The 27,171-nt window shown below is 48.3% G+C and overlaps 1 protein-coding gene across 5 annotated transcripts in view; it reads left to right on the top strand.

Annotated features, from left to right (window-relative positions):
• The window catches only part of Dock1 (dedicator of cytokinesis 1), a 461,323-nt gene that overhangs the window by 374,224 nt on the left and 59,928 nt on the right, over nucleotides 1–27,171 (top strand). For all 5 annotated transcript variants that reach the window (XR_013427043.1, XM_078024305.1, XM_078024303.1 and 2 more), the window contains exons 34-38: nucleotides 9,384–9,469; nucleotides 9,656–9,812; nucleotides 15,245–15,285; nucleotides 16,590–16,680; nucleotides 19,977–20,096. Coding sequence is in view for 4 of the 5 variants with exons in the window: in XM_078024305.1 (XP_077880431.1) it covers nucleotides 9,384–9,469; nucleotides 9,656–9,812; nucleotides 15,245–15,285; nucleotides 16,590–16,680; nucleotides 19,977–20,096 (495 nt within the window). In the remaining variant the exon portion in view is untranslated. The remainder of the gene's footprint in view (nucleotides 1–9,383; nucleotides 9,470–9,655; nucleotides 9,813–15,244; nucleotides 15,286–16,589; nucleotides 16,681–19,976; nucleotides 20,097–27,171) is intronic.

Here is a 27,171-nt window from a genome sequence, read left to right as displayed (position 1 = left end):
ATCTGTTAAAGTAGTGTGATTTTAGTGGTTTCTAATGTTGGAGGTAGAGTTTCTTTACCCATCTTGTACTCTATATTTTTAAGAGAGCTTTGAACAGTTCAGATGTTCATTGATAGATTTCACCATTATTGTACAAAGGCAGAATCTGTGAAGAACCATTTGCTATTTCCTAGAACAGAAAAGAGAATTGCCAAACAAAAGGAACCTGCCACTCCGAGCAGGAGCTGAGTCCAGACTCCCCAGTCAGGTAGACAGGGATTCCTGGGCTCAGCGAAGTCCCTGGATGTTGAACAAATCACTGGTCTCTTTATGTCTCCAATTCAGAGCTCTAACATAGGCATAAAATGGGCTGTACCTGAAGGCCTCTTGTGAAAGTGGAATAAAAGCAGGCCTGTAAATCCTGTATCAGAGTCCTGGGCACCGTGAAGGATGTGTCTCTGTGGCTGTGCCTTGTTGTGAGGTCAGAAACCCAGCCATGATCACCGACTCTGTGCTGCACCCCGGGCAGCAGGCAGCTCCCAGTGCAGGCCCCACACTGCACATAGCCTGGCTTGGCCGTTTTTTGGGGATTGACCCCTGAAGCTCTAGGGAGCACAAGAACAGAGTCTGATTGTTGGAGTCCTTGCCCTTGATCTCTTGACCTCTGCACACCCATAACACCCTCCAAGCACAGAGGATCCCTGGCTGGGATGTCATTGTGCTTGCACCTTGACCCCTCTGCTGCCTTCACAACATGACTGGTAGTTGCTATGTGGAACTACTCCAGTGTGGGCAACAGAGGAGCTATATTTTATTTTCCCAAATGTAAAATCAGTCTTTTCCTTCTTTCCTTCCTTCCTACCTGATTCCTTCTTTTTTTTACATGGGAGAGGAAGGTCTCCTCTTGTTTATTTTTTATAAAATTAAAGAGAAGACATTAAAAAAAAAAACACCAAAAGACCTGTCTTGTTGCTCTCATTGATAGTTAATCAGTGCACATGAAATGTCCCGTTTCTTTACACGTATGTTTCCCTATATGTGTGTAATATTGTAGCTAGGTTTTTTATTTTTCTTTCTTTCTTTTCTTTTTTCTTATTCTTTTCTTTCTTTCTTTCTTTCTTTCTTTCTTTTTGGTAACACTATATGTTTGACAATATATTAGAGACCCTGTCCTTGATTGCAAGGTAGTGACTGAGAGTGTTGCCTCTCATGGAATAGAGTGACTGTCCTGGACTGATCCATTCCCTACTGCAGGCATCTGGATCCTTGGCAGATTGTCACTACTGTGAATAACTGTGCCGTGAGCACATTTAAGCACACAGCTCAAATTCATCTCGAAAGTTTGCCCAGCATACATTCTCAGAAATGCAATTGCTGATTCAAAGTAATTTTGTAACTTTTGACATCATTGCCAAAATGTTTGGAATCAGTGCTATAGGATACACCCCATCTACATTCATTGCTGCTGGCTCCAGATCATGGTCCCAATCTCACTGCCAAACCACTGAAACTACAAATTATAATTTAAACTACTTTTCCTAGGCAGAAAATTTATATCACTTTTTGAATTTTATGTAAATCAAGCCCAAAGAAAGAGTTTATGAAAAGTGCTATTAAAGAATCGGGTTCAATCCTAACACGGGGGGAAGTTAGCTTTGTTTCCTAGCCTTGACTGCATATTACAAACACTGCCAGGAGCTTTCAAAACACTCAGGCATCGGTATTTAGCCAGGCACAGTGGTGTGTGCTTACCTTCAAGGGAAAATAAAAAGGAGTTGGGATGTAGCTCAGTGGTAGAGCCTTGCCTAGCACTCAGGAGACCCTGAGTTCAATCCCTGGAAATGTAAAAATAAAATAGAAGCCATATATATATATATATATATATATATATATATATATATCAGGCAAAGGGGGAAATGTGTTTATATAGATAAATGTCGCTAGCCCAGAAAAATAAGGTCAAGTGCCTTTAAAACACTACACCATTCATCATTTTTAAAAAGTAGTCTTTGGGTCAAAGTAAAGGCCAAGGGCAGCTGGAATGAAGATGGATGAGGCCTGGCTTCTGTCTGGTTCCCCTTCCTCATTCTTCTTGTCTACTTGCTGTCTCACTGTGGCTTCAGAGTATCTCAGGACAGTCCTGGGAGGGAGTGCTTTCTGTCCCCCAGCTTCCCCCAGGTGTGTGGGCAGGAGCCATGAGTTCTGCTTCCAGTCTAACCCGCTCCCCAGCAGGGGCTTTGAGACCTTCCAGTGTTCTCCCAGAAAACCAAGCTCTCTGAGTATACCATGAAGGAGCTTTGTGCCTTGAGTCTCATGGCATGAATGCAGGCAGCTTTTCTCTGGCACAGAGCAGGCCTGGCTTGGTAGAGGCCAGCAAGGGCACAGCAGGCAGGGCCAGGTCCACAGGAGAGCCTGCTTCAGAATGCACATGGTCAGCCACTCAAGCTGGCCATTAAGCCATTGGTTAATAGGTTTTTAAAATTAAGGCAGGTGAACTAAAGCTTGTAAAAATAAGAAAAAGAATATTTTGTTAGTCAGCTTTTCACCATAACAAATAAGTGAGATAATCAACTTATGAAAAGAAAAGGCTTACTGCGGCTCCTATGGGAGGTGGTCATTCCGTGGTGATCAGCAGCAGTCATCAGGCAGGAATGAGGTGCACACCTCAGGGCCAGGAAGAAAAAGGAGAGTGTGGAGGGCTGGGGCCCCACTGTCCCCCCCCACCCCCAGGGACCTCAAGACCTGCGGGCCTCACCTCCTACAGAGTCCCCCACCTCCCGGTAGGGCCAACTGGGAGCAGATTTTAGCCCCACGACCTTCGGGGGATGCTCAGATCCGTCCTGTCAGCGAGGCTCTCCTCGCCCGGCACTCCTCCTACCTTTCCCGACTCCTTCCTGCTCTCGCTGCGGCTCACCCCTTAGCCAAGAGGCCCCCACTCCCTGCAGCCATGCCTGTGACTGCAGCCCTCCAGAGCACAGCGGGCCCTGCCTGCCTCTCCACCCAAGAGCTCCTGGGACAGGGACGGTTGGCTGCTGTTTAACTAATCCACCACAAATCCAATTATCTAACACTATTAGTCACATCAACAAGGGCTTAAATTGCCTCCGCGTTCATAGCAGATGTGCAAACCTAATGGAGTGAGGGGAAGACGAGAGGCTTTTGTTTTAAAAACTTTGTGTTTTGAACATATGACATAGCTCATCCTTTTCAAGTTTCTCTGTCCCTGAGGGTGGAGCTCCTAATTTCCTGCTGTTTGTGAAATATGTGTTGCGTCCCGGTTGGGCTGCGCTCTTGCAGTTGGAGTGAAGAGGGGATCTGCTGGATTGGGGGTGGGGGGACACCTGCCATTTTGCTTGAGATTAAACCCCGTCCAGCCATGGCTGGTGCTTCAGAAGGGCATGTTGCACATTGGCTTTTCCACAGTTGTCCAGAATCACTGCCTTTGTGCTCCTCCATGCCTGTGGAGGCCATTGTACCAGAATGTTCTTTCCCTTACATTCCCCAAAGAGTCAAATTCTTTTTTTTCCCCATTTTTCTAAGAAAAGCCAGAATTCTTCCTTGAAAATCAGCATGCCATTGCCCTTGTCCTGCCTCTCCAGTGCCACATCTTGGCCAGGCTGCCTTGGTGACAGGACAAGGTGGCGTGGAGTTATCCATTTGGGAGCCATGTCCTCACAGTGACCTGGGACGCTCCCTCCAGGGCTTCAGTGAGTCCCCAAGTCATCTTGACTGTCTCTGCTGGGCAGGTCCTTGCAGATGGGGACTCAGTTCTGCAAAGAACTAAGGGTCCCTAACACTTGTGGCAGTCACCTGTGCAGGACCACATTGTGTGTGGGCCTGACACAAAGGGAGAGAGTGTTGTTTCCAGCCAGCAAGGAGGAGACTGGACCAGGCAGGAGCAGGTGAGGTAGGAGGCCCCATTTGTACAAAGCAGCCTGGGAACAGAGATCCCTCCCACCTAAAGGCTTCCTCTCAGGCTGGTGTTCACAGCGGGGGGATCTGTGGTCCCTGGAAGGAAGACATCTTGATTGACTAGATACTGCATGACTTTTCTTGTGACCAGAGTGGTCTTCTACCGCTCTGCACTGGGCCAATTCGTCCCCACCCCTGCTTGGGAAGGGCATGAGCTCCTACCTTTGGGCGGTTCTCTCCCTCCTTGGTGCTGTGTGTGCAGGAAGGCGAGGACACCTGGGGGACCTCGGCTTGCTGCTTCCTTAGCGGTGGCCCCCAGAGTGGCCCTCGACAGGGGACGTTGCCAGGCTCCTGCATTATTTTCCCCACAATCCTGCCGTCATTTCTCTGCCCTGTCCAGGGAGTCTGTACTCAACAGAAGCCCATTTCTCATCTTTCCCCCTTTATCTCCGGGGGCTCCTAACGCCCCATCTCCCTCGGCCATCCTGACTCTTCTGACCTTCCTGAAGAGTCTCCCATGATCTGGATTTCCCTCCTCTTCTCCTAAGCATTTCCCCCACTGCTTCTGCCTTCCCATTACTTCTCCAGGACACTGTCTTTGTGACCTGTCACCTTCTCGTTACCCCCACATTTGTGTCATTGTCACCTGCCCCTTCCTGCTCCTCTCCCAATCCCAGAATAGCACATCTACCCTTGAACTGAGGACGTCTCGAGGTCTGCATTTTTTAGAGGAAGACCCCTCACTTGATGCGGTTTCAGAACGTGCCCAGCTAGCCTGGGGGAAGTGTGGGGTGCCATCCACCCAGACGCGCCTGGCTTTGGCAGCCAGAGCCGAGCCCTGGCCTGGCCTCAGGCTGACCTCCCCTCCGTCTCTCCGGGAACCCTGCCCTCTGAATGGATGATACTTGGCGTCTCAGCCTCACACTGGATTTTACTTCATAAACAAAAGCAGGCTTTAAATTCTCCCCTGACATCCTTTTAAAGAATTTCATTTGTTATGCCTTTGGAAAATACAGAACTAACAGCTGAGAATTGCAGCAAATGACCATATGGGCCACATACCATTAATAAAAGTGGAATGGAAAAGGCGCCACAGCAAAATAATATTTTCAATCATGGAGCTATTTTCTGTCATCTTTGTGAGGCTCAGTAAATTGCTCCACAACTTCCAGAAATTCCCATTTAGTTGTAACAATGTTAGAACATGAGTAATCTTTGTGTCGTCAGTGTTTCTGAGTTCCTGTTTGAATAATCTCTTCCTACTGCCCATGCCAGTAACCTGAAGCAAATAATTGAATAACCCAAGTAAATGCTGGCAGCTTCTGCCACTTGGTGGAAAAGCCAATATATTTTGCACTGTAATATGAATGTGAATAAGTTTGGTGGCATTTTTATTTTGCTTATTCTCCAATTCATTGGGATTTTTATTTGTTAGTTTGTTTATTTGTGCTTTTCATTTCAAAATAATACTTGGTTTTATTGCTTCGTGTACTTAAGAAGGAAACGTGGCTCAAGAATTAGGCTTTTATTTGTTAAAGCCAGTAGTAAAGTGGTCTGAGAGAAGGTGCAACATGCAACATGAAGTCAGACGTAAAGGTGCCCTTGATCCAGGAGTGCTGAGTACATTGAATTCTGTCCTTAAAAGCTCTTCACCAAAAAGCTACCCAAGTGCCCATGACCTTTAAATTAAATAGGACTCACTATGAGGCTCCACTGTGGCTGCTCCCAGCCCAAAAGTCACTCCTAGATCTTCTGTGTCATGTAGGAGTGGGAGCTGCTGTGTCTGTCTCAGGGGTTGCCAGGCGTCACAACCAGGCAGCCGGCAGCTCCAGCCAGGCTGCCCCCAGCGTGTGGCTCTGGAGTCCGCAGCCTCATGCATCCTTCTCCAGGGCATAAAGGTCAGGGAGCTGCCTGCTCTGTAGACTTGGGGGTTTCAGAAGGCGGGATGGAGGGCCAGAGATTAATGAAGTACGTAATTAAGTGGAGAGAGTGGCTGGGCTAGAGGAAGTGTCCGTGTGTGTGTCTGAGCACAGACATTAAAGGCTAAGGGCAGATTGGGGGATCCGGAACCTTTAGGACAGCAGCGAGGGAGCCCAGAGCCCCTGGGGTTTCCAAGCGCCAGCCTGTCTCTGCTGAATCTCCTTCTTGGCATGTTTCCTGCCCAGATACAGTCGAGCATCTTCTCCCTCTCGCCCCTCCTGCAGATGTCATGGGAAATGGTCCAGCTCCATCTGGAGGTGGGTTGGACACAGGGAGCCTGCTTCCACGGCATGCCCCAAATCAGAGGGGCTCAAACACCCCAATCCTACCTGTAGAATCTTCAGCGCATTTTTTTTTTCATTGAAAACCAGGAGAAAGCAGAGCTCTTTGAGCAGGGAACAATTGTGTACTAAGGTTCCCACATAAAGAGTCAAATAAACCTTTTGCTGTCATACAAAGCAGACCACGTGTGTAGACCCCAGTTTCTGCAGCTCCTGATAGCCTCTGTGCCCTTTGTCCATGAGGTGAATTGTTTGTGCCCAAGCTAGGATAGAACCCCCAATCTCTTATGAAAGTGTGTACCTGGATCCCTGAGACATGCAGGCCTGATTTTATATGTTTATAAATGTATTATAATGACCGTGATAAATCTAACCCCAAACAGAAATTAGGCATTCCAAGCCGAAAGTAACTGGCTTTGGGGTTATCCGCTACTGGAGATGCTTCTCTTGGACTAGGAGTCAATAACCCATGGCTTGCCTCGGTAACAGGCGGACAGCAATGGTTCCTTTCTAGTTAGTTAAAATCAATGTTAATGCCACCGTGAGTGCAGCCCCCAGCCCTGTCAGGTTCAATGCAAAGCACCCTTCCGAAGCCTTACATCCCCATCCTTGTACGTTTCCTCTTCCCGGAGGGCTGCTGGTGTCAGATACTTAGAGGTGCTCTGTTCAATATTTAAAGTTGGACACCCTGTGGGTATTTTTGTAGCAACATTGGTGATTCAGAAAAGAGAGGGGAAACGTAGTGACTTTGCTTGTGACATGAGTGTGGCTCTATCGCATTTTGAGCAGCATCGTGAGCCCCTGCTAATTTTATCCTAACCACAGAGAACCCTGCTGCAGCTCACTAGACAGTGTGCATCAAGAATAAGATAAACATGACTTTTATAAAACCAACTCTGCTCCGTCAGCAAATGTACTTTCTCCAATTTATTTGGACACGATAGTTTAATTCTGATTATGACAACAGTTCACAGCACAGTAGCAAATTGATTCTAGTGTGTTCTGTAAAAAATTAACAGAGACCCTGGAATTAGAGGCTGGCTGCAGATCTCTGGTGTTGAATCCTTGCTGATAAACAGCACACAGTTGCCAGGTGTTTGTGCAAATTACTTAGTTTAGACTAGAGGTTAGCAAAATTAGAATCAGCTATGTTCTGATGTGCTCATTCATCCACTCTTTTTAGAAAAACATTAAATTCATCAGTCAAAATTTGATAAGCAGCATACTTAAGGAGCTGGAGCTTCCTCGTTGCTTGTTTGTGACAGCAAGGTTTATGTGGAATCATAGCAAACATGCCATTTTCACAAAGTAGACTCCAAATTCTAATACCTTTGATTGACACGTGATGAGTGATTTTAAAGGCCCGTGTGTCTCTGCATTAGGAGGAAGCAAGCTTTCTGCATTCTACTTTCCCCATTGTAAGCACTCATTAAACATGTATGGAGTAGAATCATGTATTTTGATTAAATTTAGTCCTACTTTATGTCTCAGTTATTTGTTCCGAAGCATCGTTTTATATTTGGCCCCACCCAAAAGGTAGGACTGCTTGAAATGCCATCCTCGTAGTTGTTGGCAAGCTACCTCTTCTATGTCAGATTCCACAATGAATGGCCTCTTTCAGAATTCTATGAAGGGCAGAGTAATAGTGGGTCAACTTCAGAAGGTTGTTGTTGTATAGTGAAAGTCATTATCATGAAACTTCAGGTAGGGAAAAAAGGCAAGTCATTCCTTTTCCTCTAAGAGAAGCAGTTCTTTCTATGTTCCTAAGAGCTGTGAACTTCTTAGTCTAAAAAGAATCAACAGGAGGTGTTTATGTGGGGAGGAGACCAGGAGAAGGTCAGGAGAGAACTGGGGACCCTCGCAGAGCTCCCGAGGCTGAGGCATGCTGAGTCCCGATGCCACTCGGGACTCCTTATTCCTCTCTAGCTCCGCTTTAAGCTCCCGTTTCATCTGCAGCAGGATGACACTGACTTCAGGCCATGTGTCCTGACTGAGGACAGGAAGGGCTGTGCCAGTGTGGAAATCCCTCCTTGGGTCAGGCTTTCTGTTGCCCAGGAGCCTCATGTAGCTGCCACTGCCGCAGCAGCAGCACCCCAAGTCCCAGTGGATAGACAGTGTCTGTCACAGGTGCCCCAGGCCAGCTGTGCTCGCCACATGGCTCGAAAGGCCCGGAGATCAGGATGTGTCAGCAATCTGCTGGCCGGCTTTGGTGCTGACACGCTGAGCCCTGCCCAGCTCTATCCAGTCATTTATGGACTCACAGCAAGTTCATTCCATTAGCGTCTCCACCTCATGCACTGTCTGGGCCCTGGGATACGGCCATGCCCAGAAGAGAAGAAACGCTTGCTCTCATGCAGCTTAAGTTCTTGCAGGATCCTCATCATAGTGGGGCCCTTGAGGATTGTTGATCAAAACCAGGTGATCGATGGTGTCTTTCAAAGGACTCCTAGAGACCCTCGCATGACCTGACACTAACACAGCCCCTCCTTCCTACTAGCTCACCTGGATGGGCAGCCAAGGGGCCTTCTGTGGCATGGTGGTCCCCTGGCTCCCACCAGGGACGAGGTGGGGCAAGCAGACTCCTCCTCTTCAAGGTAGTGATTTCCGGCCCAGGGCAGCCCTTCAAGACAGTTTGAAGATTTGCCACTCCCCAGAATTTAGAGTTTTTGAAAAGCATGGATTAGAGAGTCATTTCTGTGGAACTGGAAATCCATTCAGAAGCTCTGTGGGAACAGGACAGGCCCGGGACCGACCTTCCTGAGTGGTCTCTTTAGGGGCCTTGCCCCTGTTGCTTTTAACATTTTTCAGCTGGAGGGAGATGCTGCACTGAATCTGTGGCAGAGTGGCAGGAAGCAGAGTGGCAGGAAGAGTGGGTTGCGGAGAGCTCTCGGCTGGGAAGCTCACTTCCAGGCCCACCGCACTCTCTCAGAGGTTACTTGTTCGGCAAGTTGAAGCTGGAGACGTGTGTTCACCTCACTCCTTGGTTTTGTTCTCTGTGACTCTCTTGCCTTTCTTTCCCCACTTCTTACTTCTGCCATTGGAAGGAAATGAGGGACTTTCTATGGCTGGGGACCATCAGAGACCCCCAGGACTCAGGGATGGCATCTTTCACACGCGGCCAGCCTTCAGCGGCACCCGTGATGAACCCACCGATTTATGTACTATCTGCGCTCAAGTCAAAACGAAGTATGCGTCATGCTGATGATTTCCTCCTCCTCTGTTGAATCATAGTTTGAAAATGAGATCATCACCAAGCTGGATCACGAAGTGGAGGGAGGCCGCGGAGACGAGCAGTACAAAGTGCTGTTCGATAAGATGTAAGTGTTGACGAGCAGTGGGGTCTATGTCAGAGCAGAGTCGGGGAGGCTGTCGTTACACGGCAATGAACTTTGTAGCCCAGAAATAATTAAAATGTGTTAATAATGGGAAACATTTAAAACTGCACCTCCGTTGACGTTTTCTTCCTGAGCGTGATCAGCGAGGTGTGCGTGGTTATTTTCCAGCCTCCTGGAGCACTGCAGGAAGCACAAGTATCTCGCCAAGACCGGGGAGACCTTCGTGAGGCTGGTGGTGCGTCTGATGGAGAGGCTGCTGGACTACAGGACCATCATGCATGACGAGAACAAGGAGAACCGCATGAGCTGCACCGTCAATGTGCTGGTGAGTGGGAAGCTAATCAGGCCCTCCGTCTCTACAGCATGCCCAGAGCCCCCACCTCGGCCTTCCGGGGCCCACCTGACCGTGGGCATGGGGCTCTCCACAGCAGAACACGGCTTCCTTTGCCCGTCTCCTCATCTGCTGCTGCCAGGACCGAGTAATGACCTGATGGCAGATGCACTCTGAACGTGTGCAGAAACAGCTCCCCTGCAGATGTCCCCCTGCCGTGGTCGAAGGTGGCCAGCCATCTCATTATGTAACCATGGTAGCACCTCGTGGGTCACAGATCTTAAGTCTCTGCTGCTAGGAGTTTAGAAGGTGTCCTCTGGTGAGCGGGTGGGGGGGCATGGTGGTCTCAGGAAATGCACGCACATCCTGATCCTCAGAACCACGAATGTGCCCTTATCTGGAAAAGAGTCCTTGCAGATGTAATTAAGAATCTCGAGACGAGATTATCCTGGATTACCTGGGGACAGGAGAAGAGGGCTAAGTCCAATGACAAATGGTCTCAGAAGATGCGGAAGACCTGGAACAGGAAGGCCACCTGAAGGAGGAGGAGGCAGAGGTCGGATGAGGGAGCCACAGCTGCAGAATGCTTGGGCCACCAGAAGCTGTAAGGCACAGGGAGGACCCTGCCCAGAGCCAACAGGAGGGGCACAGCCCTGCCGATGCCTTGACTGTGGACTCCTGGCCTCTAGAACTGTGAGAGGGGGCACATCTGTTCTTGGAGGCCATGAAGTTTGGGGTCATTTTCTTCCAGCAGCTGCAGGAGTCAGTGCAGGGCAGCATTGATGGCAGGTGGCTAGGTGAACTTGGAGACGTCCATGCACTGCTGCTCTGGTGTGGCTGGGTCTGTGGACGTGCCCTTCCTGAGGTACGCCCAGGAAATCCAGTGGAGCTGATGAGCTTGATGACACCAGGGCTCAAGTCCAGGGAGTGGCTGGCAAGCCTCACACCCAGAGCTCCTGCTTCCTCCTGGGCTCCAGATCCCTGCCTTCAGTTCCCGGCCGTCAGCCTCTGGATTTCAGAGCCCTCGCCTACCTGCCATTGGCCAACAAACAGATGCTTCCCCTAACTTCCACAGCTGTTATTTGCAGGTGCTTGGAGCTCACAAAACGGACTTTCCTGCCAGGAGGAATGAGACAAGTCACTCATTCCTAAAAAGCTACTCGAGGTGTTTGAATTCAAAAGATTTTTAAAAAAAAGGAGAATTTTCACTTTCTATACACTTTGTGTCAATATTAAATCTGTGTCTTTCCATTAAGAACTCTGCAGCTAAAGCTCATGAGCGGTCCTAGCCCCTTCATCCCGTGGTCAGATAATCTGTTTAGGCTAATATTAAACATTTTGGGTAGCAAGTTTTCTTTTCCTTTAGAAGCCAAATACTGGGTCTTCTGGCGTGCCGTCCAGCACTTGAAGAGCATGGGAATGTCACTGCCTTCCCCTAGAAAAACGTCAAACTGAAGCATCAGCAGCTCCTCTTAGGTCATCTTCTCAGGCAAGCGGCTGCCTCCACCACCACAGAGACAGGAGGCTACAGAGAAGCACAGCTTACTGCAGCAGAATCCCGGGACAGAAATCAGCCTGGGAGCCACAACTAGATGCCTCTTGCTCTTACCCAGTGCATCATTACTGCCTTCAATGTGAATCAAGCACTGAAAACAAGCACAGGTTGAAGACTCAGCAGCCGTTAGAACCCAACTCAGATGGGACAGAGGTTTTGGAATTATCCATCCAGGCATTTGAAACAACCACAAATTATATGCTAAGAGCTCTCTTGACAAAGGGGCTGCTGTGCAAGAACAGACGGGTAATAGATGCAGAAACCGCCCCCACAAATGAGAAATTCAAAACACTCTAACACAATGAAAAATGCCTTGGATAGTCTCGTCATTCAACTGCTCATGACAGAGGGGAAAACTATCAAGCCCCCAAACCTAAGTATGTTTGCTCATGCTAAGAAGAGTCTTGGTCAACCAGAGAGTCACTGGCTCCGGGGTGTGTCCTGAGATCTGTCCCATGGCTCTGTTTGTCTCTGCATTTACCTATAAACTGACCAAGTAGCACAGCAACTCGCTCTGCTCAGGTAGGCTGGCCTGTATCCTAGGCAGAGGAAGTCACGTGACTCTGCCTTCCCAAGTAAGTGACTTTCATGGTGCCAGTGTGGTTGATGGAAACAGGAACCAGTGTGTTGCTAGGGGAAGAAACGAAGGTCTTTTCAGAATCCCCACCACCACCCCACCGCTGTGGACATAAAGTTATAGTGCTCCATCTGATCCTTAAGGGACCTCAGGGGCCTGGAGTGTCTATAAGGCAGAATTATTGGTAGGTTTATTAGGGTTCCAATTTTGATGATTAAGACTTGTATTTGTTTTAAGCAAGATCTCTTGTGCTCACCAGAACATGGCACTGGGTGGAGAAGACATGGTGTGCCCTGAATGTGCCTGAATGTGTCACCGGAATTCCCCCTGGAAACACTCTTGTGATGACACCTGCGGTTTGGTTTCCGATGTTGACATGTGTTCCTCCTTGATTGAGAGTCTGATTCAGTGCCCACCTCCTGTCGCTGGGCTTAGCACTCGCTCTGCTTAACCGGGACACACCAGGACAGCCGAGACGATCTCACACTACTAACCCCCTCAACGAGGGACATGCTGAGTCACTTCCTGAGGAGCACAGAGTTCTATTTGAGCTAACCCCTGGGGAAGGTAGAGTGGATCCCAACCCGTTTTAATGTTTTGATATGAAAAAATAAGTCCGTGGGATAAGTAGAAACAAGATGCTAGAGTTTTACAGAGACGTCTCCTACCTCTAAATTTTATATACATACATGAATCTCCTGGTCCATTTTCACCTTTACTTGTAGAAACAAGGATAGTATGGAGATAAATATGTATATCTATCTCTAAATGAATATAGCTATGTTAATGTATATTAGAGGTTCATAAATAGACTCAATTAGTCACTAAGCAGAAATTCTAAAGTTAAAAAATCAAGTGGAAAATCAAGTTAAAAATCAAGTTAGCAGATACAGGGGTGCAGTAAAACAGCAGAAATAGCTTCTAATGTTCCATAGTATACAGGAACTATGGTTGGCAATAATTAATTGAATATTTCAAAATGGAAAGTAATTTGAATTTTCCTAGCACAAAGAAATAAATGATAAAGTTCTGAGGGAAAGATGTTTCATTTACCCCGATCCTGTCATTCCGTGCTATGTGTATTGAAATGTCACCCTGTACCCCAAATGCGTACAGTCACTATGTGTCCATTAAAAATAAAAGTACATTTATAAATAAGTTAGAAAATAAAATAGGGAACATAAAATGTGTCAGTGCCCTTTAAGTCTACTGCCAAATTTCCATTTGAGGACCAGTTCTGTGATTTTTTTTTAAAGACCGGGTTTATGGAATATGCTAAGTCATAAGGCTCATTAATACCCTGCTCTTCCCTGCTCTTAAGAAAATCAAAATGGAAAATGAAAAAACAAGGGTCCTGAGCAGTCACTTTGCCCAGTGCTCTAAGTCCCCTGAACGTCCCCTGCAAGCTGCTCTGGGTGTGTGTTGGGTCCTGGTTCCTACCTCACTGACTCTGTAAGCAGCATTCCTTGTCACCTCCACTCAGGGTGTCCCTACTCATTGGTGGCTAACTCGGCGAGTGGCCCCTTGCTCTTGTGCAGTCGTCAGCACGCCCACCTTGCAGGCTGAGAGAGTTGCCTCAGGACAGAGGCCCGTTTCTGTCTCCATGACCCCTTCCAAAGCAATGCATGCCGCGTTGGGACCAGAGTCTTAACAACTTCGCATCTGTTGGAGCAATTCAGGCACCAAAACTGAAACAGTGCACGTGTCTGAGCCCTGGATGTCAAGGCCAGGCAGTCAGGTGGAAGGGATGGGGACACTCTAGTGCCACTGCAGCGGGGCTTTGAGGCCCAGCTGCTGGGAGAGTGAGAGGCGCTGCCGCAGAGCCCAGGGGACACCAGAGCAGCCAGAACTGGACATAAAAGACACAGAGGTTTCCATAGGGATTGGGACTGGAGATGGGGCTCTGCTCTGGAGAGGCTTTGAAGTCCTGGGAAGAGGACACATGTCAATACTGACAGAAAATAGAAGACGTTCTGTATCTCGAGAGAAAAGAAGGTCACGACATCCCTGCTGTGCAGTTGTGAAGGACAGGGACCCAGCCCTAGGACTGGGTGTAAACACGAGTGGGAAATCGGCCTGTGAACACCAGGGAGCTCGGCCCTTCCTCCGCCTCTACGCAGATGCCCTGGTTACGTCGCCGAGGCTCCAAGCTCTCAACTGGGAACATCCTCATTACCCAGCCACACCCAGGTCCCGCAGCACGTTAGACTGTCAGACACAGCGCAGTGTGGAAGACTCGGTCCCTGTTTCTAAACATGCCCCGCTTGCTTTCTCTACTTACGGATCATCTTGGAAGCAATACTGTCTTTGGCTGATGCAATTAAAGCTCCTCTGCCGTCTGATTGGGGCCTTGTAGGTCTTCATATCACTGATGTTCACCTGTTCCCCTCGGGCACCGATTCTAGGGTGCTAACGTCATTTTCAGGTGTTGAATCTCACATGCCTTGTTGGATGACTTCTGTGCTAGTCTGGGGCCCCAGGTATGATTAAGATTTTAAAGTGTTTGTAGAGAGAGTCACATGAAGAAAGGTGATTTTTACAGAAACGTTTCTGCTCAGCCAGAAGGTCCTTGGCAGTGATTCACACAAGTAGCCCATCAGTTGCAATCTGCTGACCTCTCTGTGCATGAGGGGCCTTTAAGATGCCACTGGTTTTCTCGTGTGCATTGGAAGTATTGAGTGCTGTCCAATGCACACTCCTGGGAAGAGGGGAGGTTCTATGTGGACCCTGCTCAGTTCAGTAACAATGGCCCCATGTGGCTATTGAGCAGTCCGAGTGTGGCAGGTGCCTGGGAAGGTGAATCGTTAACTTCATATAATGTTTCTTCACCTGTAAACGGCCTCGGCCAGTGGCCACTGTATTGGACACCGAGAGTTAGAATATCGCAAAGGCTTCTCTAGCTCCTGCTGCACTGGGGCCCCTCCTGCTCAAAACCATGTGGGTGCTGCTTCTTTGCCTATCCCAAATCCAGGTTGTTGGAATGAGATTGCAGCAGTTAAGAGATCCTGTCTGTGGCTAGCACCTTGTTTTAACTGACGACAGGTGACTTTCACATGACCAACAGAAGTAGACTGAGTCATCAGGTTTCCAAGTGCAGGAAGCCAGGTCACGAGGAAAGCAAAGCACGGGAGTGACAGCGGGAGGTGGTAACTTGTGTGAATCTACAGCTCTCTCCAAAGAGCTGGGTCCCTGAGCCCAGGTTTGACACAAGTTGAAGAAACTTGGATTTTTAATGTGGCATGACACTCTTCATGGAACAGGTTTTTAAAAACAATATGTGGCTTAATTTTTCAGAATTTCTACAAAGAAATTGAAAGAGAAGAAATGTATCTAAGGTAGGTCTTCACGCTGCTCACTGTAATTGCTGTTTGGCAAATCCACGTTAAGAATCGAGTATAACCTCAGCAGTTAATTCATAGGAAATTACGATTCCCCTGACATTGCGTTTGGGGGTCCCCAGGTCTGTTCTCAGCCTGTATAGCTGATCCCCAACAATACAGGATTTGGAGGTTACATTTAGCCAACTCAGAGGCAAAACTATAAATGATTATTTTACGGCTTCTATACCCCTGTGACCAACTCATATGGCCCTTTTAGGGGAAAAAAATGACTGATTTTAATGTTTCACAGTAGCTCATCTGATTAAGTGAGACGTCCAGTTATAAATTTACCAGAAATAGACAGTATTATGAATTTTCAGTCTCCTCTCACTTAACTCACTCCAAATCCCCATGTTTCTAGATTTTGCTCCCTCACCTGGTTTCCCATCCAGGATAAGACAGGGCTGGGAGAGCTCCACCGCAATGCACTTGCCTCCACGCACCAGGCCCCGGTCAGATCCTCAGTGACACAGGGGAAAACATGCTAGTGACAGTGACGCACCAGGATTAGGTCTGTCTCTCTCCTGGTCACTGTTAGGGTCCAGTGTCAATTAATTACCAAGATCAACACTTGGAAAAACAGGCTAAGCATAAACTCTACATGGCATTAGTGTTTGAGGATATATTTATTTCGGTGAGTGTGTGTTTTCTTCCTTCTCCTTCAAAACCAGCAACTGACTATTATACTTGGGAAAACAATCCGCTTCCTTCATCCAAAATGTATCTTGCTCTATATTAAAAAGCAACCATTATTTCTTTATAGCAGAGAAGCTCTTTCGATCGTATTCACCGTGATTGGGGGAGCTCTTTATTCTTAGGGATTTGGATCCCTATGGATTTCTTGTGCATTTGAATTCAATAGACACGTAGGAAATGACAATTGAGATTGTGTAATCTCATTTCAAATGACTGAGGGAAAATCTGGGAAAGATTAAAAAGAATAAGACAGCTTGAAGTGAAATCCTACCTTTTTCATCTTCATTTTTTATATTGAAAAGACTTAAAATTTAAAATACATGTGTCCATATGTACATGTGTGTTCATATCTATCTACCTATCTATCCAAGAATGTATTTACTCTCATTGGGGCTTTTAGTGCTTTTTTTTCATTGAAAGTTTTTGAGGCATTATGAATCATGAACATTATAAAAAGACATGCAGATAGGAGTTACTGTTGAATGTTGAATTTAGCTCCTGCAATCCTCCACACAAATTATTCCGTGTCCTTTTAAGCACGCACCTCTCTTTCGTCATCTCAGGTACTTGTACAAGCTCTGTGACCTGCACAAAGAGTGTGATAACTACACTGAAGCGGCTTACACCTTGCTGCTCCATGCAAAGCTACTTAAGGTAATAAAAATCATCAGGCACTTTTATGATTCTGTTGTTATAGAGTCAAAGATTATTCTAAATATTATTTTGCTGTTACAGATTTTAGGATATTTATTTTATGGATATTTAGTAACTGCAACAACATAAACAAAAATGTTGAGAAAGTACGAATGTCATTATGGACTCGGCCCTGCTGAATGCAGACTTAGCAAGATGCCAGGCAGTCCCAGCTCCCACCATCAGGCTCTGAGGTGGCAGCAATTTAGAGATTCTGAAATTCCTCTTTCCTGGCAACAGGACTCAGTAATGATGGAGAACAATGTCAAGAAGGACCATCCATGGTGGAGCAATGAGACACGCCCCTAATTATCCCCCCGGCAAAGAGCGTAGGGACCAGATCCTGCCATTTCTGCTGAGCAGTTCATGCTGAGACCTCCTTTCACTGTCCTCTGCCTTATTCTGTAGTGTTGCTCGGAAGCACAGGTCTGGCATGGCCACCTCTGGTTCTCGGTGGTTCTTTTATTACACGGGTAGCTTTAGACAGGGTTTCTTGTTGCAGTTACATGTTTGTGACCCCCATGCCCAATTCCAGCAGTGAAGAGTACAGAGAGGACCCTCAGTGAGTAACCAGAATAGGTGGGTGGACAGAGGCACAGGTGGATGGATGATGGACAGAGAGGGGTGGGGACAGGTGGTTTGGAAATTGCCGTACAGCCTTTCGGTTTATGATTTAGAATTTCAGCAGGTCATGAGGTTTTTCTTCTCATGACATCCTTATAACTATTAGGAAATACTGAACCAGGTGGAGAACAATTAGAATTTGGTGAGCCATCCCACAGAGGTTGCTTCCTCAGGGAATCTCACTCCCAGATCTAGGCCCGTCTTCCAGACATCTGAAGTGGAATAGCACAGGACCAAAGAAAGTGTGATTAAATGGGCAGGAAGTGGGGCCTGTCGGGCAGGGGGGGGTCAGGACGGAGCTAGGGAGGAAGACTCCTTCAGCTTGGGAGCCCCAAGTTAAATGGTGAATGTCACATTATCTCTCTCCCTAAAGTCCCCCGTAGCGTCTGTGACATGAGCAACAGTGGCTTCTCCGCAGGGCTTGAGTGTGGACGTTACTTCTGTCTCGAAGCAGAAGGGCTCAGCCCTCATCCCGGGCGCCTCTCGGTAGTGCTCTGAGGCTAGCTGCCAGAGGAGCCTTTTGGCCTCCTGACCGTCGAAGCTCCCCAACAGCAATCCTTTACAAAGACAGGGATTTCAGGGAGTGCATCTGACCGCAGCCACCCCCTGTGAATTCCACTAGTCTTTGTTTACCAGAAATCCAAATTTCAATAACAAGGTGTGTAGCAAATGTCAGAGTCTTTTTTTTTATATACCAGGGAGATTAAAATGGGATTGACAACTACTTTCTCACTCTGTCTCTCACATAGAACATAAACTTTTATATGCATATGTGAATGTAAAACATACACGTGTGTAAACACAACGTTTGGTTAATCACTGGATTTATCGGGTACAGCTGGGTCTACCACAGATCGTATGATGGCTTATCTCACAGCCCAAATCAAGAGGCCCAATCGCATGCTCTTTTCCACTGGGTTCTGGGTTTTGTAGTTAAATGGTGAATGTTAGATTATCTCTCTCCATATCTCTTACACCATTACATTTTGCAAATTTTCCTGAATTTATTTGGATATTGCTGTAAATGTGGATTCATAGTGGTTAATCAACTTGCTAAACAACATAATTTGTATTGCTATGAAAATTCTTGAACATGACAAATATGTTCTTGTTTGCTGACTAAAATCCTTAAATAGAAGCTTCTTTTTTGTCTAAGGATATTTTTGGCCAGAAACAAGAGCAATGAAGACATTAGTTTATAGCTTAGCAATCAAGTTCTTTTATCACCATTTTAAGTGGAAGGTACAGAGAATTTTTGTTTCCCTATTCAAATATGTTTTACAAACTGGTTTTAAAATCCAAAGAAGTCTGAACCTTCTTACTCTTTTTTATTGCAGTTACATTTCAGAACCATCGAAAGTTTTATTTTTATCCCCCACCCCTAACAAAAGTAGCCACAGCCCCGGCTAAGTTGTACCAGCCACCTGCAAAGGCAGCAGCTTTGCCCCTTCCCCTGGTGGCAGGTCTGCAAGTCGGGTTGTCTGGCTCTGCCCCACAGGCCTAAGGTGGGGAGGCAGGCAGGTCCTCCCTGCCTCCTGTCCTTGGAGCCCTGAGGGCCAGCTCAAGCTGTCCAGGGCCTTGGCTGCAGAAAGGTGGCTGGGCAGGTACTGCGAGAGCAAGCCTCTAGGTGGCCTTGCCGTGCTCCTGGGGCCTGCCAGGCAGGCCAGCCTCAGTCCCTCTGGCCCTTGCGCTAGGCCACAGTTGTTCCCAGCTCTCTACTCCCCGTACAGCTCCCCTCATTTTTCATCAGCCGTGTGGCCCCCGACAGACGCCACACAGCTGATGCCCTTGTTCAGATGTGGCCTCCCCAGCACCGAGTCCATCTGGACATCTGCCATGACCCTTCCATTGTGGACTCTCCTGTGTCCAGGCAGCCAGTTGTCATTGCCTTATGTCCTTATGCTGTCACCCCTAATTACACCGGCTCTGGGTGGCGGGGAGCCTGGAGGTCAGGCTCCTTCTCACTCATCTTTGATCTAGAGCCTGGCACATAGTAGGTCATGGAGCCCTCTACCTAATGCTATTGATGTGTTGAGCCAAAGTTCCAGAGCTTACGTGCCTCACCTGTCAGATAGCCACACCTTCTCTCTGATGCATCCTCAGTTCACAGGAGAATTGGCCAGTCTGTGCCAGGCCCTGGCCTGTGGTTAAATCTGCAAAGAGCTGCCTGTTTTTAGGGCATCATCTGTATTAATTGATGGACTGTTGGATCCCTGTCCTGACGACCTGTGATCCACATACCTTCTTTGTGTGGAGCATAAAGGCCCACATGACAGAGAGCTTTGCCGGTTGCCAACTTGAGACGGCCTCTGTCACCTGGCTCTTAATGAACCCCGCGCTTCAGGGGTCTGTCGACAAGCTGATGGCTCTGCTTTCCAGAATTCCTGGGGTTCTCTTCTCTATGAATCTGACCACAACTCTGCCTCCCTCATCTTTCTGGGCCCCTGGACGGGCTTTGCTCTGCCATCCCAGGCCTTGGCAGCCTGATGACAGAGCCAGCCATACCTGCCTAGAATCGGGGCACACAGACACGCGCCTGACACGGAGCTCCCACCGTGTCATGGCCCCCGAGGTGACAGTGCCCTCCTAGACACACCCCGCCCAGCACTGCTAATGCTCTGCTTTTGCCCCAGTGGTCGGAGGACGTGTGCGTGGCCCACCTGACACAGCGGGACGGCTACCAGGCCACCACGCAGGGACAGCTGAAGGAGCAGCTCTACCAAGAAATCATCCACTACTTCGACAAAGGCAAGGTAAAATGATCATTTTCTTGTTTTCCTTTTATGTGAACCTCCCCACGGCTCTGTAAACACACATTTTAACTTGTGATGTTTGCAGAACCAGAAATTTGTTGCAAATTGTGTACTGAAATATTTTATGCATGTTCCTCCAGCTTGTGCTTACAAGTATACATCTTTTTTTTTTCTTTTAAGTCAATAGCCTCTTTTAAAATGCTCTGCAGGTTGTAAGGAATGAAAATGCACCCATATTTTTAAGGCTATTGCTGGGGGAACCGAGTCGGGGACAGTGGTTCAGATGGGTCTCTGCCCTTGGAGTGACTGTGTTCCTTTGACATCTTGCGCTTCTCTGTGGTCACAGAAAAGTCGATTCTGCAGTGGAACATGGGTCATACAGTTGGGCAGTGTCTAGATTAACTGACTTTAATTTTGTACTCGTGACCTGAACTCAGAGCAGACCTGCCACCACCTTCACTAGCCATCTTGTCATATCCCGTCACTGTAGTTCTTGTGGTTCAGATGCACAGTCACCATGGAAAAGGGCTGCCTCAGCCTCAGAGGTTCTTAACAGCTGCCACCAACATGACCTCAGCACTCCTCCTGGGGTCCTTCACGCCTCTGGGTCTGTGTCTTTTCCTCTTTGAGAGAAGTGACATACGGGTTCCACGAAGGAAGCTCTGCGCACGTCCTTGGCTGTGCCACGGCACCTCCAAGAGGCTTTAAGCAACAGAACCCTCTATAGTCCTAAGTCAAAGCACCTGCGGGGCGGGGCCTGCCCTGGAGGCTGTGGGGAGGAGGCCTTTCCTGTCCCTGGCTCACGGCTGAGTGTCTGGCAGTCCTTGGCATTTGCTCCCTGTGGACACATCCCCCACGTCAGCCTCTGTCCTGGTCATCACATGACATCTCCCAGTGGGTGTCTCTGTCCACCTTTCCCTCTTCCTGTGAGGACACTGGCCACTGGGTTAGGGCTCGCCCCTCTCCGGCACAACCTCGTCTCAACTTGGTTATATTCAAAGCCCCTGTTTGCAAACATCATGTTCCTATATACCAGGGCTTGGGACTGCACTTAGCTTCTTGGGGACACTTTTCCACCCTCAACAGCAACCATGCCAGGAGGGGTGGTGGCTGCTTCTCTTTGGCTGACTGCAGAATCCCTGTGGCACCAGCTCAGGATTCTCCTTATTTCTGAAGTGACCATTCATGTACCTGTTTTTGTCCCTTATGTCCTTAATGTGGGAAACAAGTCCCAAATCTTTACAATGCCCTGTGGCCCATACAAAGGCCACTTGGAAAGACAGGTCAGAAGTGTTGTGTGACTTGCACCCCCTTGGGGGATCGGGGGAAGCAAATGTATTTCTTCATATAAATGAGAAGCTCTCACCATTGGGGCCACTTACCAGTTTTATTGGCTTGGCCAGGGGAATCCACTTCTCAGAAGATGGCTAAAGATATGGAGTGGGCCCAGCTGTTCCTTCCCCCAGCGGCTTCCTGCTCAGTGGTGTTCTAGAGAGGGGCCATCAGGGGTTGGGAAGTGTCCAGAGCCAGAGATGGAGCCCCTGGAGCCCTGGAAAGCCCAAGGCCCAAGGCCCTCGGGCTGGGAATCTGTGCCTCCTGCAGGCAGTGGCCCTGCCACCTCTGACCTCCCCTCCCTCACTCTGGGTTCCAGCCACTCCGCCCCTTTGGGGTCCTGAGCTCCAGCCCTGCCCAGCAGGCCCTACTGCCTGTCCCTTGGTGCATTTCTTCCCATCTCAGCCAGAATGTCACTTCCTCTCCAGCCCCTAAGACATCCTAGGCCATTCTTTAGAGCTCTTATGACAATTTGCAATGAGGAATTTCCTATGTGTGACTTTAATGACTCCCCCAAGAAGCTATGAGCACTAGGAAATAGAGGCTCCCACGTTCCTCCCCCATGGAGCTGAGGCTGAGGCTGCCCGCACACAGCCCGAGCCCACTGGGCGTTCGTTGAATGGCTGAACCAACAAGGGAACCCCCAGCATTCCACAGCTTCCCGACGGACAGTGAAACGCTCCAGATAGCAGGATTCTCAGCCTCCAATATGACAAACTGAAGAACAACGTCTTTTTTAAAGCAGAGATAGCCTAATTATCTCTTCTATGCAATGATGGTTCATCAAAAAAATCACACGGAGGGACACAAAGAATGTTTCAGGTCAGAACGGTGGTTTACGGCATGGACTGGCTGTCAGACTGCCAGTCCCTCCCACCTGTGGGTGAGGCTGAGGAGGCAGCTGAGCCTCCCACAGCACACTGGGACCCCAAGCCGAGAGCGAGTCCGGCCCAGAGCACCAGCAGAGCCCAGGCTAAAAGGCCTGGCTTAGAGAAAACTAATCCAGGTGATAAAATGGGATGACATGAAGGGGAGCCCATGGGCACTGTCCTCAGATTCCTGGTGTTTTGGTGGAGTCAGAAGGACGGCCACGGTGACATGACCTGTAGCCGACCTTGAGTCAGAGGGGATTGGGGGAAGTCGTCTTCCAGCACCTGTTCAAGGTGTCATGATAAAACCGCGAGCTTGGAAAGCCATTTCTGAGTGCCCGTGACATTTCTAGAAGGGTTTGGGAAAGGAGTGACCTCTGCCGATGCTCGAGAACTAGAGTGGCCAGAGCATAGGGGCCTGAGAGATCAGAGAGGATGAAGCGTGAAGTACCGGGGATTGGCTGTGAGGCAAAAACGTCCATTTTAACCCCAACAAGCATTCAACTTTCTGGAGAAAAGAGAAATAGCAAATAATTACCTTCTGTGCCAGCCTGGGCGAGCTGGAATGTGCTGGAATTTTGACTCTGAAACTCCAGAGCTCCAGGTAACATGGGCCTGCTTCCCCGTCTTGGTCAATACCCATTCAGTGTCCAGGTGAGTGGAGGTTCTGCCACGTGGGTGTGGCCAGGGGAGGGACGGGGAGGGGTTACTGGCCTGTCCATGCTCTGCTCACTTCATCTGCTGAAGCAGGTCTGTGCCTGCACGAGACTTCAGTGGGTAGGCAAGAGCCCAGAGGGCAGGGCAAGGTGAGCAGCACCTGCGTGCACCACAGCATGGACCAGACAGGGAGATGGACTCCTCATCCAGAGTACTCAAGGCCCAGGAGCACAAGCGTAGACATTACCAAAGCACGCAGTCCTTCTAAGAGAAGAACTTCCCACAACTGGAGTGTAAGAGTAGCCTTGTCTCTTAGAAGTTGGCTTTGGGCCTTTCCCCTGACCTCATCATAGCTGACTGAGTGTCTTTCCTCCTTGCAAGGGGACTTGGTAGGTGACAATGCAGAAGCACCTGAGAAACTGGGCTCCTACACCCATCTCCTGACCAGGATACCGGAATCTTACCAGGTGGGGGCTGAGGGAGGTGGGGCACAGAGGAAGATCAACTCTGGGCAGGATTTAGAATCTCTTCCATTTAGGAAATAAGGCCAAGGCACGAGGTCTCTACCAGGCTTGTGTGTATGTGGTAACTTGAGAAATAACGGCCGTCACTCCTTTCTTAGAAGAAATGGAATCATGGGGGGCTAAGACCATTGCTGACCACTAAGAAGCTCTGGGTAGGAAGGCCCTTCCTCAATTGCAATTGTCATAGTTTAAAAGTGTTTCAAAATGGCTCGCAGGTGATGGTTGGTGTGTGACATGTCCGAAGGAAACTTGAAGGGAGATTTTGGTTAATGAGGGACCCTGTGTTTGGTACGCAAGAAACCAGATTCCAAGCTGGGGGTAGGATGGGACTCTGCCCTACGCTGTCCAGTAGTGGTCCATAAACCACTTGTAGGCCATTGGCACTTATAGGGTGACCAGTCCCAGATGAGCTGTGCCCTCAGTCTATAGTACATACTGTACTTCCAGGACTTAATGCAAAAAGAAAAGAAAAAAAAGATTGTTATATAGGCTGATTTGTGTCCTCCCAAAATTCATTTGTTGAAGTCCCAATGCCCCAAACCTACAAATGGAAACGTGTTTGGAGAAGGGGTCATTTGAGAGGTAGTTAGGGTACAAGGAGGCCATTAGGATGAGCCCTAATCTAGTCCGACTTACAAGAAGAGGAGATTGGACACAGACATTCCTCAAGGGAAGTCCATGTGGAGACACGGCCAAAGGTGCCGACTGCAAGCCATGCAGAGAGGCCTCTGAAGGAACTAGCACTACCAATGCCTTCATCTTGGACTTCTGACCTCCAGAAATAAATCTCTGTTGTTCAAGGAACCTAGCTAGTAGCAAGTCAGGACTTCATTACAGCTGCCCTAGCAAACTAATAAGAATGTCAAGGATCTCATTAAGTTTTTTGCCTTGATTACATATTGAAATGACGATGTTTTAGATATGTTAAGTATTACTAAAATTAATTTTAATTTTTAATGTAGTAACTAGAACATTTAAAATTACATATGTAGCCCACGTTGCATTTCTATTGGACACTGCTGCCTTGAGCCAAGACTTTTTCTCATTAAGCACCAAAAATGCTATTTAACTAGCACATTCCTCCACATGTTGGCGGGAAATGGAAGCTTATTGCATATCCTTTGGGTCCACCACAGGCAGCCAGAACCCCACATGTGCCTGTTGGTATGCATTCCTTACCTTAAATGAGTACGTGAGAAGATGAAATATATCTAAAATGAATGAGAAAATGCAAACCAAAGCCAGGAAAGAATAGAACTTATGTCAGAAGGACGAGAGAAATATAATAAGCACCAAAATAAGGTGTTTTTCTCCTGTGACCCAATGTCATCTCTGTGCTTTTGAAATAAATGCCAGGGTTAGTGGAGCTGCGAGCATCAGGGCCTCTGGAGAATGAGCAAACTGGGGCTCCATCTGACCCTGAGGAGACGGGGACAAGGCCCAGGGCAGAGAGCACAGCTGTGAAGAGAAGCTCTAAGAACCACGGAGAAGCATCACCAGTTTTCTGGAACTTACTGTCATTGTCACGATGATTTCCCTTTTCATTTCCTGACTCTGGCTTGTAAGGAGGTTGTAGGTCAGAAAAAGACAAGTTCTTGCAAGGACGAGGCTGGCCTTCCTGACTAGAGTCCTGTAGTCTGTTAAAAATGACCACCTTCCGTCGGAATGACCACCACAGTAGGCTGAGTGACTGAGGTTGCCTACGGACGGGCAGGGCCACCGGCCTCCACCAGGCTGCTTGCCTTATTGGATGACCCGGGTTCCGCCAGGCTCAATCTGAGCCTGTACCCACCGCATTCGCAGCGTTTAAATCGCCTGCATTGCCTTGGTTTGACTTTACACTTAGTGAATTTTAAGGAAACAAATCACAGTTCCTATTTTTCGAAAGTGTCTTTGAGCCAGGGGACCTAATACCTCAGTTGAACCGAAGATTAAGGAGTCCCGGGGTCTGCAAGATTATGAAATGGAAGGCAAAGGCTAGCTCAGTCTGATGAAACCGTGGCGTGGCGGCTCTCTTGATACCGTGTGTCCCCACAGAGCCTGTTTGCTCAAGTCATTAGGGTGGCCTTTGTTGTGTATGACTGTGTGAAACCACATACATCCTTGAGCTCATTCACCTTCCAAGTTTATACAGCTACCCAGGGGGACAGAGAAGGCAGGCGGGGCCCCTAGGATGCTGGGCAGGTAGGCAGGGAACAGGGTCCCCACCCAAGTCCCCTGCTGAGTTCACCCTGTGCATGCGGGGAGGTGGAGGTGGGGCTCCAGGGTCGGATTATATTAAAGACTCTGCCTTTGTGCCCTGAAATCAGCAAGGCTGAATGGATTTTCTGCTTCTTTCTATTGGACACTCTCACCGTTGAATTATGTTCTGTTATCTTTCTGTATTTCTTCCACACAAAATCATTCTTCTATTTTTGCTTTTCCACCGTTTAAAAAGTTTAAAATGCCTTTCAGCCCGGCTCCTGGTCTCTTAATCTCCTCCTTTCTCTGCACCCGCCTCACTCTTGTCTGCCCCTCCTCACTCGCCAACGTTTCTTCCTTCCTGGGCTAATAATTACTCCTCGCTCCTTCCCCATTCCATTTCTACCTCCCCTTTTGAGCATCCCCCCAAAAGCCTCTGTTGGGTTTTATCAGGACGGAGGAGCGTTCTTTTCTGAAGGTGTGCTGAATTGTCTGTCTTATTGTGCGTGGTTGAGGCCTGGTAATTTTCAATACAGCCCTCAATCCAAGTTCTGCACTGAAAATCACCAGGCTTCTCTGTGGAGGATGGGAGTCGAAACAGCCGCTGAGCTAGAAGGGGTGGCTGGCCCAGGCGCGCCAAGCAGGACCGGCCAGTGCTAAGTCAGCCGGAACCCAGACTGCCGGGCTATGAGGACAGATGACCCAGAACTTACAGCTCGGGGGTGTTTGGATCCCGGAGACTCTTTCAGCTGAAGCTTTGCTCTTTTTCCTTAAAATAACCTTCCTTTGACAAAGTTCACACGTTGCCTTGCACCAAACTCGAAAAAATGACGCATTTTTTCATCATCTTGTGAACTAAAAATAGGGGTCTGGGAACAAGTTCCTGCTTTGGGTGAAATGGTTGGATTTCTTTTCTAAGTATTTGGGGTGAAATTTTCTCATCCTGTGAGTTTTCCTTTAAAAACACAGTTGTTATTACGACAAATTTCAGGTCAGAATAATGAACCCTTTTTATGAGTTGATTCGAATCTTAGCATTTCTAAAATTCCTGAAAATCTCAATGTTAGCCAGAGTCTCATCAATTAGCCAGAATCTTCCTTGAATATTCAAAGAGATTATATGTTCATTATGATGTGCTCCTATTTAAAAAGAACCCTATTTTATCAAAGTATGAGAAAGATGTACTGTTAGGGTGGAGGAGGAGCAGAGATGGGGATCTGCTCCAGGAAAGCGGGAGTGGGGAGTGGTGCATGCGCTGTGTCAGAAGAGGTTGCAGGCCACAGCGAGGTCGAGGGGCCCCCTCAGGACACACCTGGGGACAGACAGGGCCCCACTCTCACTCTCAGAGCTGGCTGAAGACAGAGCTGACTGAACAAGGCCTCCTGCTGGGCCCGGGCCCCTGTGGCCCCACTGATGCTGAGGGACCTAAACCAGAGCTCTGGATTCTTCCATTGCCTCTCATCCATTTAAACGTCGGAGGCCTCTGTGGGACTTTGGGAATTCAGGGGAGTG

Source organism: Ictidomys tridecemlineatus, chromosome 1 (assembly GCF_052094955.1).
Source record: "Ictidomys tridecemlineatus isolate mIctTri1 chromosome 1, mIctTri1.hap1, whole genome shotgun sequence".
Lineage (NCBI taxonomy): Eukaryota > Metazoa > Chordata > Mammalia > Rodentia > Sciuridae > Ictidomys > Ictidomys tridecemlineatus.
Note: the sequence above shows the minus strand (reverse complement) of the source record. Positions and strands in the feature narration are given on the sequence as shown.